The sequence below is a fragment of the Strigops habroptila genome, chromosome 1, assembly GCF_004027225.2.
Source record: "Strigops habroptila isolate Jane chromosome 1, bStrHab1.2.pri, whole genome shotgun sequence".
NCBI lineage: Eukaryota > Metazoa > Chordata > Aves > Psittaciformes > Psittacidae > Strigops > Strigops habroptila.
In genome coordinates, this window is record NC_044277.2 from 2,008,221 (window position 1) to 2,021,657 (window position 13,437).

The window sequence follows — 13,437 nt, forward strand, 5'->3', positions numbered from 1 at the left end:
GCTCTACATCTCCCTCCTTCCTTTGCTTCCGGCTCCCCTCTCTCCTCCTCCTCTACCCACGCGCCTTACTTTAATTAGAAATACAATGAAAATGCTTATCGCTATGTCTTAATCAGCAAGTCGTTCCCCAGCAGGTCCAGAAGGAAAACCCCCGTTCCTCCTTGCCTCTCCCCCACCACCTCCGCAGAAGAAGAGTGCACAGATTAAGAGGAGAGCCCTGTGGAATGGTTGTTGAATGAGATGAACTTAAAGACCTGGGAAAGACCAGCAGAAGCCTTATGATATTCAAAAAGGACAAATTCTGTGCCTGAAAGAAGGAGTCTCTGGCAGCAACTGATTGGCATAAATAGACGTAGGAGTGCTGAGGGACAGCAGCTTGAGTATGGTGCAGCAGTGTGTTCTGGCAGCAAAAAGAATATCCTGGACTAACTATGGGAGCATGAGAACAGCCAGAAGATCAATGAACATGATTATTCTCCTATACTCAGGGCATATTAGAACATATTTAGCTCCTGAAACTGGGTTTAGCCCACTTAGTACAACATACTGATTAACTGGAATGAGTTGAGCACAGACCATTGAGACCATCAGGGCTAGAACACTTTCCTGGTGCCTTGTATGGGACTAGGGCTTGTCTAGCCTGGAGAAGCAATGGGCTTGAGGGGACCTAACTGCAGTCTCTCATACCTGTGGGGAGGTTATCAAGGTGATAAAGCCAGGTTCTTCACAGAGGAAGCTGGTGAGAAGGCAAGGGGCGTTGGGTATAAATTGAAACAAGACCTTCAGTCTTGGCATAAGGAAAAAGGTTTTCCTTCTGAGGAGTTACATGGCAGAGCAAGTTGCCCAAAGAGGGATGTGAAATACCCATCCCTGTGGTTTTCAATATGTAAAACCTGAGCCACCTCATCTGACCCAGTAGCTGACTCAACTTAGAGTAGGAGGTTGAGCTAGAAACCTCCTGAGGTCCCTTGATAATCCTGAGATACTGTGCCAAGACCTAAGTGCCAAATGAGGCCATTCAGATTGATAAATTCCACCCCCCCACCCCCAGTGAAAACTAACGGAGAAGGAAAGAGACGGATTTAATGGGGTAGGTTTTATAGCCAGTTCATCCCAGACTCTGGCATTAGATGGGACAAGGTGAGGTTGAAAACAGGCCACCTTGCAAAGTTAAATCCAGTCTATAACCTGTCCCCATTCACTGGTGATCTCCTAAGGGCCATTTCTGGTGATCCTGGGTGAAAAGCTTTCTGAGGAATATCTTTGCACTAATCCAGAGATACAGAGATTTCACAGTGTCTTCCAGTTCATGTGATCTCTTGCTGGCAATGCGGGTTTAAGCTAGACTCTCTGTGGTATAGAGACAGCAGCATAAAAGGCTCCGGATATGTCCCAAACACTTACATGATTGACATTTGACCCTTTCTAAACACAGATGCACTATAAACTCATGCTTAAGAAAGATGAGTGAAAGTAGAGAAGCAAGCAGGGCAGAAGACATTGCTCTCTGGTGGTCATGTCACTATCATGGTATGTATGAGGTTCAAATGGCATTGGGAGGGTCTGCTGGATCAGGAATCCTGTGTTTACACCCTCAGGCTTTTGTCCCCTTCCCTACTCACTCTCACTCCACACCTTCAACCAAACCACACAGCCCTTCTATGTCAGCTCACTGCTGCCCTAAATAACCTTCCTGTTTCCACACAGCAGCAGTGTTTGTCCATGTGCCACCACCTGGTAAGGAACAGCCACACATCTTCCTGCAGCACATGGATATGGAAGGGGGAAAGGGAGTCCTGACCGTGTCCCTCATGCCCTTCATCTTAAACACCAATAGTTTTGTCCAAGTGGAATCTGCTTTAACTAAATGCCTGAGGTCACTCAGACCTGCTTTCAGCAGGACTTCACTGAAAGACCATACATCTCCTCACTGCTAGCAGGCTGGCTGCAATCCCACCAGGAAACACATGGCCAGGAGCCGTGGGAGACCCATCCTAAGCCTCCCTGGCACACTGCCCGCTACCCTGAGCAGAGGCAAGGCATTTCCAGCAGGCTTGAAACCCCTTTTTATGTAATATTCATGAATCAGTGTCCCACTGCCCCCGTCCACTGTCATTGGGAGAGGATGAGAAGCCCCAGATGTCCTCAGTACCTCTCTGAGGATGTTCCGGCAGGGAACTCTCTCAGATTAGGGAATCCTTTATCTCTGGCTTATATAAGACCCGGGGATTCCTTTTATGGTTGGCTTTTCCTGCTTTGTCAAGAACGAAGAACAAATGTAGCTTCATCTGCGCTTGTGGGTTGGCTAACTGATTAAGCATCTGATTCAAGCTAAGTACGGAACAGGCTTTCGATGGGCGGATTTAATTTGGTGTAAAGAACCAGGATGCCATCCCCCTCCCTTACTGAATATTCCCAAGATAGAGGTTGGTCGGGTGCAATTAGGCAGCGGCGATGACTCCCACCTACCAATGCTTTAGAAAGTCCAGTTTGTACTGAAGTGGCTGGCTCCTTTGAGTGTTTCCCCCTCCTCCTTCTCCCCCTCCCCTTCCTCCCTTTTCTTTTCCCTCTCTTTATTTCTTTATTTTCCCTCTTTTTCCTGCTGAGTTGCCACCATTCCCAAAGCATTTGCATTAACAGTGAGCTCACTGTGTGTGTGTGTGGATGTGTGCGGGGGCCCCGTGGGAGTCTGTCTTCGTGTGACACACTGAATTCCTCCTCATCTCCCCCTCTGCGAGTCCTACCAGGGGAAGCATGCTAATGATGACCTTGCTGAGTAAATAGTTGTGGAATGAATAAGTGTGGTTTTTATGCCCCCCCCCCCCTTCCCTGCGATCTGAAAGGCGGAAGGTGCGATTACTCATCCATCTACCCAACTGTCTCCAGCACCTTTCAAGTGCTTCTCGCGTCGAGTCTGGGGGTGTGCGCGAGGGGGTGGGAAGCGAGGGGAGGCTGCCAAGATCTGGGTTGCCACAGACACCAGCCTCGCTTCTCCTCCAATGAACGCTGCGCTGAGAGTGCGAGAGGAGGCAGGGCACCACCCACATGTTGAGCTGTGTGGGGTATAAGTAGATGGAAGAGCCTGGACTAGTGGCAGTTCAGCCAGGGAAGAGAAGCAGCTCTTTGCATCTCTAGTGAAAGCATTTCTCGACTCACCAAGTTTACCAGAGGAGAAAGCACCGGGATTTTTGCAGCAGCTTCCAGCTTCTGTGTGCATCTCTCTGTGTTTCTCTCCAGCGGGGACTCTACAGCCGTTCAACTCCGGACAAGCAGGTAGCAGGCAACATTCAGCCAACTCCTCTCTCCTTGTTCCTGGAGGATCCTGGCTCTCCCTGGGACACCCTGAGCACGTGAGACCAGCGTTTGCAACTGGGCACCGGGAGAAATTTGCCTACAACTCTTTCTGGGATCCCCGGGGACCAAACAGCTCGCTCTGCGGTGATATCTGATTTGGTTGTGTTTGTGTTGAAAAGTCTTTTGAGGGGGGTTTAGAAGTCTCTGTGTGTCTTTCAGGAAGTGTTGTGGTGGGGGTTTTTTGAGAGCCAGCTCTAGTGCCAGGGCTTTACAACACAGTTCTTTCTGTGTTTGACACTCGCACGGTCGGAGCCATGCAGCTGGATAATGTCACCAACGCTGGCATCCACTCCTTCCAGGGGCACCGTGGAGTTGCCAACAAGCCCAATGTGATCCTGCAGATAGGGAAGTGCAGGGCAGAAATGCTGGAGCATGTCAGGAGGACCCACCGGCACCTCCTGACTGAGGTCTCCAAGCAGGTGGAGCGCGAGCTGAAAGGCTTGCAGAAGTCAGTGGGGAAGTTAGAGAGTAACTTAGAGGACCACGTCCCAACTGATAACCAAAGGTGGAAGAAGTCCATCAAGGCCTGCCTGGCCAGATGTCAGGAAACCATTGCTCATCTGGAGAGGTGGGTCAAGAGAGAGATGAATGTTTGGAAGGAGGTCTTTTTCCGTCTGGAGAAGTGGGCGGACCGTCTGGAGTCCATGGGAGGCAAATATTGCCCTGGGGAGCATGGCAAGCAGACTGTGTCCGTTGGGGTGGGAGGCCCAGAGATAAGGCCGAGTGAGGGTGAGATTTATGACTATGCCCTTGATATGAGCCAAATGTATGCCCTGACCCCTCCACCCGGGGAGGTGCCCAGCATCCCCCAGGCCCATGATTCCTACCAGTGGGTCTCTGTGTCGGAGGATGCTCCAACCTCCCCAGTGGAGACTCAGGTCTTTGAGGATCCCCGGGAGTTCTTGAGCCACTTGGAGGAATATTTAAAGCAGGTGGGTGGAACAGAGGAGTATTGGCTGTCTCAGATCCAAAACCACATGAACGGCCCAGCTAAAAAGTGGTGGGAATACAAGCAGGACTCCGTCAAGAACTGGGTCGAGTTCAAGAAGGAGTTCCTGCAGTACAGCGAGGGGACTCTGACTAGGGATGCTATCAAAAGGGAGCTGGATTTGCCACAGAAAGAGGGGGAACCCCTGGATCAGTTCCTTTGGCGCAAGAGAGACTTGTACCAGACCCTCTATGTAGATGCAGATGAGGAGGAAATTATCCAGTATGTGGTAGGCACCCTCCAGCCCAAACTAAAGCGCTTCTTGAGTTACCCCTTGCCCAAGACCTTAGAGCAGCTGATCCAGAGAGGGAAGGAAGTCCAAGGCAGCATGGACCACTCTGAGGAGCCCAGCCCACAGAGGACCCCTGAGATTCAAGCAGGAGATTCTGTGGAGACAGTGCCTCCCTCAACCACTGCCAGTCCCGTGCCGAGCAATGGGACTCAACCTGAGCCCCCTAGCCCACCAGCTACTGTCATATGAGCTAGTCCATGGGAGGCAGCGGTCTGGGTTACATGAAAGGGAGAAAGGGGCGTATTTAGGAAGCTTCTCCTTGGGGAGAGGTTCTGGCTGAGACGAGACATGAGGTGTGCTCAGTCCAACAGCCCATAGCAGAGCAATTAACTTTGCTTGTGGGGGGAGGGAGGTGATGGGGTACCTTAGGATGTGGTTGCCCACCTCACCTGAGCCATGCAGTACGGTGGTGCTGGAGATACTGCTTGCACCACTGTGGGGAACAGACAATTTTATGGGATCCCTGACAAGAAACTAAAGACAATTCCTAACTTCAGAAGCAGCTGCTTAGCACGGGCAGCTTGCAAGGACTTCATATGAGTGCAGCAATTGGCTGAGGGTTCCTACCCATCTGGATCTTTCCTTCTCCTTCTCTCCTCCCTCTACTGAAGAGGTGTCCCTGCCCTGAAGAGACATCTTCCTTTTGAACCCTGTCCTTTTCTGATTTACCACTGGGCTTCTGTTAGCTTGGCAATCTCCTGCTTTTATTGCTCCAAAGGATTAAATATTGTTTTAAATATATATATGTATTTTTAGAGGAATTCCTATGACTTCAGGAACTGAAAACTCTGAGGATCTGGATCATTTTTAGTGGGTTTTTTTTTTTCATTTCCCTGCACCTAATACCTGCTTTAATGTTTTTCCCCTCAAGAGGCTTTTACTGGTTTATTTCTTGTCTTAGTTTCGGCTCACTCCAATCAAGGCCACTGCAGTGCAGAGGAAAATCTCATCCTTTCTCTGCACATTATTCTGTGCATTCAGCAGGAAACAGAGTTTCAGATTTAATTCTGAGCTCATTTATTAAAAGGGAAGTCTATTTCCTTTCAGAGAAGAGAGGGTGTCAAGGTGGACAGAGGAGGCACCAGAGCTATTTTAAGAGGGTGGGGGGAAGTAAAGGAAATAAATCCTTATACTTTGAATTAAAGAAACAAACACAACCTAAATCCAGAGCAAAATATTCCCAGAGCAGCAAATCAAATCCATGCTGATGTGTGGAGATAACAGGAGCTTTTGCCATGTAAAAGCAAAAAGAAATGAAGAGAGGAGCTTTGTGTCCCAGCACAGTTTCAGCTTGTGCATCACAAGGAGGAGTTTCTGCTCACACAGACAGATACAAAATGCTCTTGCAAAGCCTGACACCCTTGTCCTGGAGCACTTGAGGACAGAGCCTTGTTTGTTCACAAAGAACTTTCTACAGCATCTTACTGTGGATGAAGACGGACTTGGACTCTCTGACATTTTTCATGTTGAGACAGTAATGCTCAGCATTCACCTTGCTTTGGCCAGCATCTGATGATAGGACTTTGAGGTGACACTTCTGTAAGACATTCAGGAAGCCTGGCTCTTCAAAGCTTCTTGAGGCTGGACACATCTCAAGCATCATCTGCATTCACCACCAGACCAAATAAACAACACCTCTGTCAGACAACCAGCAGGGATGCAGCAACAGGAATGCCCTTGGGATGCTCCTGGCACTACTGCAGCAGTGACGTGTGGCACTGATGGCTTGGAAGGCCTTTTGGTGTGCCTCCTTCCAAGAGGCTGAAGGTAAGGCAACTCTCTGACATTCTGCACTCCTCAGACCTAAATTAGCCATGGCCCTTCAGTAGAAACCTAGCAATGGGATAAAACAATATCTGAAATGGGACATGGAGCATTGTAACAGATTAGGTTTGCAAGAAAGGGGAAGGGAGAGCCAGCAAAAGGGAAATAAAGGAAAGTGAGTGGGAAAAGTTTCCAAATAGGACAGTATCTTGCCCTTTCTGATTAATATGGGGAGGAAATGGGAAGTTTCATTAGCCCAGCCCAAGGACTTGCCCCATGGTCCATGCACAGCCCAAAGGAGACGCATGTTTGCTCTGCACCCTTGCTAGATATGAGTATGTCTCAGGAATAGTGAGGGAATCTTCTCTTGCTTATTCAGAGTTAGTTAGCTGTGGCTGTGTTTGCAGAGAGAAGGGAGATTTCTCACCAATGACCTGGGATGAGCGATGGGGGAGTGGGTGTCATTGCTGAGTATGAGCTGGCCGCTCATTACAAACATCATCTTCTCTTGGTTGCAGTGACTCACTCAGATCCTCCTCTGAGAAGGAATCACTTCACAGTGCTCAGGATTTGGAAAATAAGCCAAAGAGAAAAAGCTTCAAAACCAAGGATTCAACGTCAGAACTGCTGTCAGGATTCCCAGCCACCAACTGCTGGATCCACTGTCTGAAGGAAAGACCGGCACAGGTAATTACCTCCCATCTTACCCTTGTGGGTCTTTCTTAGCCTCCCCAGTGCCCTGACATGAAATATTGAATAGCCCAGGTCTTGAGACCTCAGCCCCAGTGGTTTCAAGAACCTGGCACCACCAGCTAGGTGTGATTTCAGTTTCTTGATGTAGGAACCCAAGCACCAGCCCCAATGATTAATGCTCTGGGGACAGTGCACATCATGCGTTTCTTTCTGATGGACCACTGGCAAATGCTTAGATGCCAATGAGTGGGACCTCCAGGGCGCAAACTCCCAAGGGGCATAGCTGAATTTAACCCCATGTCCTAAGAAATCCCTTGTGTTCTCCAATTTAGATATCTAACTGGAGCTATTGCACTGTATTTTCTTTTACAGAGATCCCTGCTGCTGTTGCTGCATTTCCTTCTCTGTGTTCAAGAGTCCTGCTTTCCCAGGGGAGAAGCGAGTGCTGCAGGATGACAGAGGGCAAATCACTCACCAAAGAGCCTCTCATGCAGCACAATGCAGTTCAAGGTGCTGAGAGCCAGAATGAAAGGCGGAAGCCACTTCCAGCAGGACGAAGAAAAGTCTGAGCTGGTCCAGGTACTCCAAGCAAGAAAGCCCTGAGCATGAAAAGAGAAACCAAGAGGGAGAACAGAAGAACCAAGTCTGAGCTTTGTGGACAGCAAGAATGCTGGTCTTGTGCTGACTGTCTGTTGAGATGATACCATACCTCTGCAATTTGGGGCCACTGCGACTCACCTGATGAAATCTTCACTAGATTATCAGCTAAAAAAAACTTTCCTGATTAACTTTGCCAAATGACTGACCCTACTTAGGCTACGAACCCTCCACGCTGTTAATGCTGTAACTCATTTTTCCTGAGTTGAGGGTAGCTTCATTTCATGCGGGTATTAGTTTCAAACCTCAAAGGGCTCTGGAGGTTCGGAGAAGCATCCTGCAGTTCCAGATGCTTGTCTGAACTGCTTGAGCCTGCACAACTGTCTTGCCAGAAATTATAGTCTTGTGAGACAGCAGGCGCTTCCTGGATCTGCATGGGCCAGAGTTACTGCAAGAACTGGGGTTCTTGTGGTGGCTTTGGCGTGACCATTTCCATCCAGACCCAGGGAGTGCAAAAAAGTGTGCAAAAGAAAGAGCTTGAATGAGTGAACAAGGCAGTTTTGGTTCGCATCTCAGCTGAAGAGGTCCAGTTGGTTCCTCTCTCTTCCAGAGCCAACTGTCCCGGGTATGTGTGCGTGCGTGTCGGTGCGGGTGTATGTGTGTTGAGCAATCAAATCCACCTCACTAAATTCTGTGGTGTTCTGTCACATTTGAATTAAGCCAATGGGACCTGATGTGCATTCCAACAATGCTCAGCAAAAATGTCCAGGACTGGAAAATCAGGTAAAACCATGTAAAGGCAAACTTCACAGGCATCATCTCAAGGTCAAAATGATGTTTGAGGTGCTTCATTTCCACAATCCTTTACAAGGGACTTGGCAGCCTCAATAGGCATTTTATTTTTTCCATAGACTTTCCTGCCTTTTTAATGAATTATCCTGTCTGTGCTACTTGGTCATTTGGTCCTGAGGTTTATACATTTTCAGCTGACTTTTTGGAGTGTACAGAACTGAATCTCCTGGACTGATTTTATTTCAATTACTGCTCCTGGCAGGTCGGAGCTTTACTTGTAGCACCCTGGTTTATATTACCAGCCTCTCCAGGAAGGGCTGGTAGTTTATTTTCCTGGGGCAATGGCACATGAATGAAGAAGTGTGTATGTGTTGTGTCTGTGCAATTTTAGTGGATTTCAACCACTGAGTTTTTCTCTTTCTTTTCCTTAGGCAATTTTACATTTGACTCTGACAAAACTACTTTAGAGGTTTTATTTTTACTAGAGATATTATTAATTCAAACAACCTTGTACAAAAGGCAAACGCATTGAATTGCTACAGGTTATAGGGGTTGAAGCCAAAAGGTCTTTGTAAGCCGACATCACTCACCCTAGATCTGACTGTATCAGGCAGTTTATTCCTCATGTGTCATGTTGGAGTTACAAGATCACACCAAGCCACTAGAACCTGTCAATAGAATAGTGCTACTCTCTATTTGCTATTGTAGCAAAACCTTTTGTAGATTTATACAATAAAACTTTGAAATATCTGCTTCAATTGCTTTGTGCCTCGCTTTCTGGTCTTTCTTCCTTGGGTCATGGGAGACTCAAGTGTCTATTGCCCTCTGAAGATCAGGTCTTGTCAGCTGCTTGGGCTTATTTGACTTATGAAATCTTCCTTCTCAGGAAAAAACAGATGATTGACATACCATGCCTTTGAAGAAGAGGGTTTGGATATAGAAAATATGGAGGTGTTTTAAGGGGGTTGTTTAGCATCTCAGATTGAGTCAAATAGAGCCCATGAGGCTGAGAGAAACAGTCCTGTGTTGGACTGTGGGTTGTGCAGAGCTCTTGTTGGGTACAGCTAAGAGAAACAGAGAGCAATCACATTCCCATCCATGCTTGAGAGATAATATTCATGGAAGAGCAGAGACAAGTCAGGGCAAGGTAAAAGAGTTGCTAAGCCTGAATCAGCTCTATTTGATATCCAAAGACACTTCAGCAGTCAGAAGAGCAGCACTCAGCAGCACAGAGAGCTGGGAGATACTATCAGGGTAGCTCTTTTTACTTGATGCATTCCCATACAGCAGGGTTATTCCTTGGGTTGGTTACCTATAAAACACTCCTGGGCCACTGAGACTGGAGATCAGGAACATAGCAGGATATTTTAAATTGAAATTAGTGCTTTTACAGTATGCTGGGCTCAAAGATCTGGCCCAAAAGACATTCAGTCCATGCGAATAGAGGACTCTGCTCTGCCTCTACAAATTCCTCCTCTTCTGCTAAGGTTTTGCATTCAGTGGATTTAACCCCTATTCCCTGCTCTCTCCCTGGTCTCTTTCCAACAAGGAGGGTGTTAGGACTATCAGTCCAGGGTGTGATGCAACTGTTAATGTGCACTTGGGTAGGTCAACTGGAGAAACAAGGGGACTCGTTTCTTTCACAACAGACACTAAACGAGCACTGCCAAATGAACCTTCCAGATATCCCTTTTGAGCTCAGGTTGGGAAGACAGAACATGGTCTGATGGCCAAAGATGCCTAAAGAACAACTGCTAACCCTTTTGTCTTCAGCTTTTTATAGCTCATTCAACCACAAACTCTTATCAAGAGTGAGAAAGAAACTTTGAAGATGCAGTTTGGGTCCATACCTGAACTTTGCCTTTGTGCCCTTAACTACTGTTATCAGTAAAGAGGTAAAAAACAACCACTGAGAGAACAGACCAGCAGCAGGGGTGTAGCCAGTGTCATCCCACCTTGGGACATTATAGAACAAACTGCACAGGACAGTAGGGTTCGACTTTGCATGGTCTATGGGCATGGCCAAAGGGATTGGTCTCGGGCAAGGACCAACTTGATGCCTTGCAGAATGAAAAGCAAAGCTGCTCAGCTGGAGGTGCTGAGCTCTTCCAGCAGAGGGGGGCAGAACTCCACTGAGCACTGTGGGAATTCAAATTAAAAGAGGCTATAATGAGAAAAGTCTGTCCTCGTCATCATCCATCCTCCACATGGCCCATGTAGTGGTACGAGATCAGTGGTTGCTTCAGTGGAGGAGGTCTGAGGGCAAGGAAAAAAGAGGTGATGAGAGGTCAGTGTTGAGACGTGAGGAGATTTGATGGCCAAGTTATGGTGGAAGAAGATGGACAGGATGGGGATGCCCTGCTGAGGGAGATGGGAAAGGTCAATGAGGCTGGGAAATGCCTCATCTGTGACTGAGATAAACTTAGTGACTGTGCCAGATAAACTTAGAAGGTTTCCAATTCTGTTCTAAAACCTTCCAGATTTGAATATGATAATTGTAATTTGCCTTCTTTCTGACAGTTCTGGATGAAAATCCCATGAAGTCATTGGGTCTACACCTTCATTTAATGAAGAAATGACTTATTACTCTACCGGTATGGAGCAACCTGGGATAGATATAGCCCAGCGATGGATTAACTGGCTCAACCTAGTTGAAACCCCTTCCAAAAGCAAAGTGGGAACCATCCGTGTGTTGTTCTTCACTGTGAGGGTGGTGAGGCACTGGAACAGGTTTCCCAGAGAGGTGGTAAATGCTCCATCGCTGGCAGTGCTCAAGGCCAGGCTGGACAGACTTGGGCACATGTTCTAGTGAGAGGTGTCCCTGCCCATGGCAGGGGGTTGGAACTATCTTATCTTAAGGTCCTTTCCAACTCAAACCATTCTGTGATTCTATGATTCTATGATCCAAAATGCAGAGATACTCACAAGCATAAATGATGGAGAAGGCCTGTAGGATCAAGAACTTGCAGAACTGAGAAAAGAATCATTAGCTCACACTTACTTGATAATATTTTCCTTTCCTTCTCTCTTTATTGTGACTATACTGATGAGCTCCTTAATTTGCTTCCTCAGGACAGCTTAAAGGAAGTGCTAAGACGGACCTTCTTGGAGTATTTCATTAATATATGAAATATTTGATCTCTTTTCTCCTTTTTTTTTCCTTTATCTCCTTTTTTAATCAAAGTGATTGCACCGGTCAATCACGTAAATCACATTTATCGACTTTTCAGGCAGGCATATGTTTGTGCACAGCCTAACTGCTCCCCTGGAGCCACTTCTTCCAGCAAAGCAATGTGTAATTAGGGAGGCTGTGAAACTTCCCTTGTTGACACAGTCGTTTATAATGGCTCCACTTATCATGTCAATCTGATGCTCTGGTGAGCTCTGGGTGCTAGCTCTGATGATGGAGCAGGATGTTATCTTAGACCTGTTCTCACTGATACTAATTTGTACTCCTTATGGATCTCCTATGATGTGCTAATATCTAACCATTTAAAAAAGGAGTGTCACTATGTGAAAAATCTGGCTCAATTCAGCAACTAAGACCAGAGGAGGTCAAGAGGATGGTCAGAGGCAGATCCTTCTCCCATAAGAAGATAGGTTGAGAACATTGGGGCTGTTCAGCCTGGAGAAGAGAAGCTGCATGGTGACCTCATAGAAGCCTTCCAGTATCAGAAGAGGGCCTACAAGGATGCTGGAGAAGGACTCTTCATCGGGGACTGTAGCGATAGGACAAGGGGTGATGGGTTCAAACTGAAACAGGGGGAGTTCAGGTTGGATATAAGGAAGACATTCTTTACTGTGAGGGTGCTGAGGCGCTGGAACCAGAGAAGTGTTAAATGCTCCATCCCTGGCAATGTTTAACACCAGGACAGAGTCTTGGGCGACATGGTCTAGTGTGAGGCATCCCTACCCACGGCAAGGGGTTGGAACTGGATGATCCTTTCCAACCCAAACCATTCTATGATTCTATAAAACAGTTTTAAGTGACCAAAAAATGTAGCTGACTATTATCGAAGGGGCAGCCATTTTCACTGCTTTTTTGGCTACATTTAGGAACCTTAAGGGCCCTGTTTCTGAATGTTAGTGTGGTCATGCAGTGTTAGTGTGCTTTACAGTCTTTTCCGCTTGCATGTTTATTTACTTTCAACCTATTAACTTGTTACCAGGGACTCCCAAAGTCACTAAAAGCCTAATGTTTCTGATATGGAGTTGCTCAACAGTTGCTGACAGTTGTTCCATTGCTCCTACACAGGCATAGACTGACTGTGGTTAGCCAAAATTAGATAAAAGAACTGCAACACAAACCCTAAGTCCCTAGAAAATCAGATTTCATTTAATCCCGAAGCTTACAGACCCACTTGCTGCCATAAAGTGTTTCTTTTTTTCTGAAGGAATAGAATTTTGACATTTTCAAAATGAACTTTTTTGACTTTTTATTTCTAAAAAGAATCACTTAAAAACTGATTTCAACTTGAAAAAAACACAAAAGAAAGAGGGAAAAAGAGAAAGGTTAGAAAATTCAAAACAGAAATGGAATGAACTGTTTGAGGACTAAGGGGTATGCGTTCAGTTGGTGTAAGAAAAAATCTCTTTATTCATCTTCAATTTAACCAATTTAGATATCAGGAGAGTTTATCTTCTGGTTTGACTTGCCATGTTTTGGCGTCACCTGATTTGATTATTCAACTAAAGAAACCATTATTTCCCTTGTTGCAAGAGATATGCCTTCTATGCTACTCTGATGCACGTTTCAGTGACGCAGAATTCTCTGTGTGTCATTGGAATGGTGCATTTCCTTACCCAAAATGAAGTTATTTTCCCAACAGGGTCAAAGAATAATCTATCTTTGTAACCAGGATTACAGAGCCTACGTCACACACTTGAAACGTTACAAATGCACTCACTGGAGGGCCCAAATTCACTGCCAGTTTTAACACCAGCAGAAGCCAAACTT

The 13,437-nt window shown here is 46.5% G+C and overlaps 1 protein-coding gene across 1 annotated transcript; it reads left to right on the forward strand.

Moving 5' to 3' along the window:
• Positions 1–3,077: 3,077 nt before the first annotated feature.
• On the forward strand, positions 3,078–9,238 carry ARC (activity regulated cytoskeleton associated protein). The gene is made up of 3 exons (XM_030507057.1): positions 3,078–6,401; positions 6,917–7,085; positions 7,464–9,238. Exon 1 carries the CDS (start codon positions 3,609–3,611, stop codon positions 4,821–4,823), a length of 1,215 nt encoding a protein of 404 aa, XP_030362917.1. The 5' UTR covers positions 3,078–3,608; the 3' UTR covers positions 4,824–6,401; positions 6,917–7,085; positions 7,464–9,238.
• Positions 9,239–13,437: the final 4,199 nt, after the last annotated feature.

Bases quoted from the DNA above. Each gene is read 5' to 3' on its own strand.
- ARC (XM_030507057.1), top strand. From the start codon at position 3,609: ATGCAGCTGGATAATGTCACCAACGCTGGCATCCACTCCTTCCAGGGG.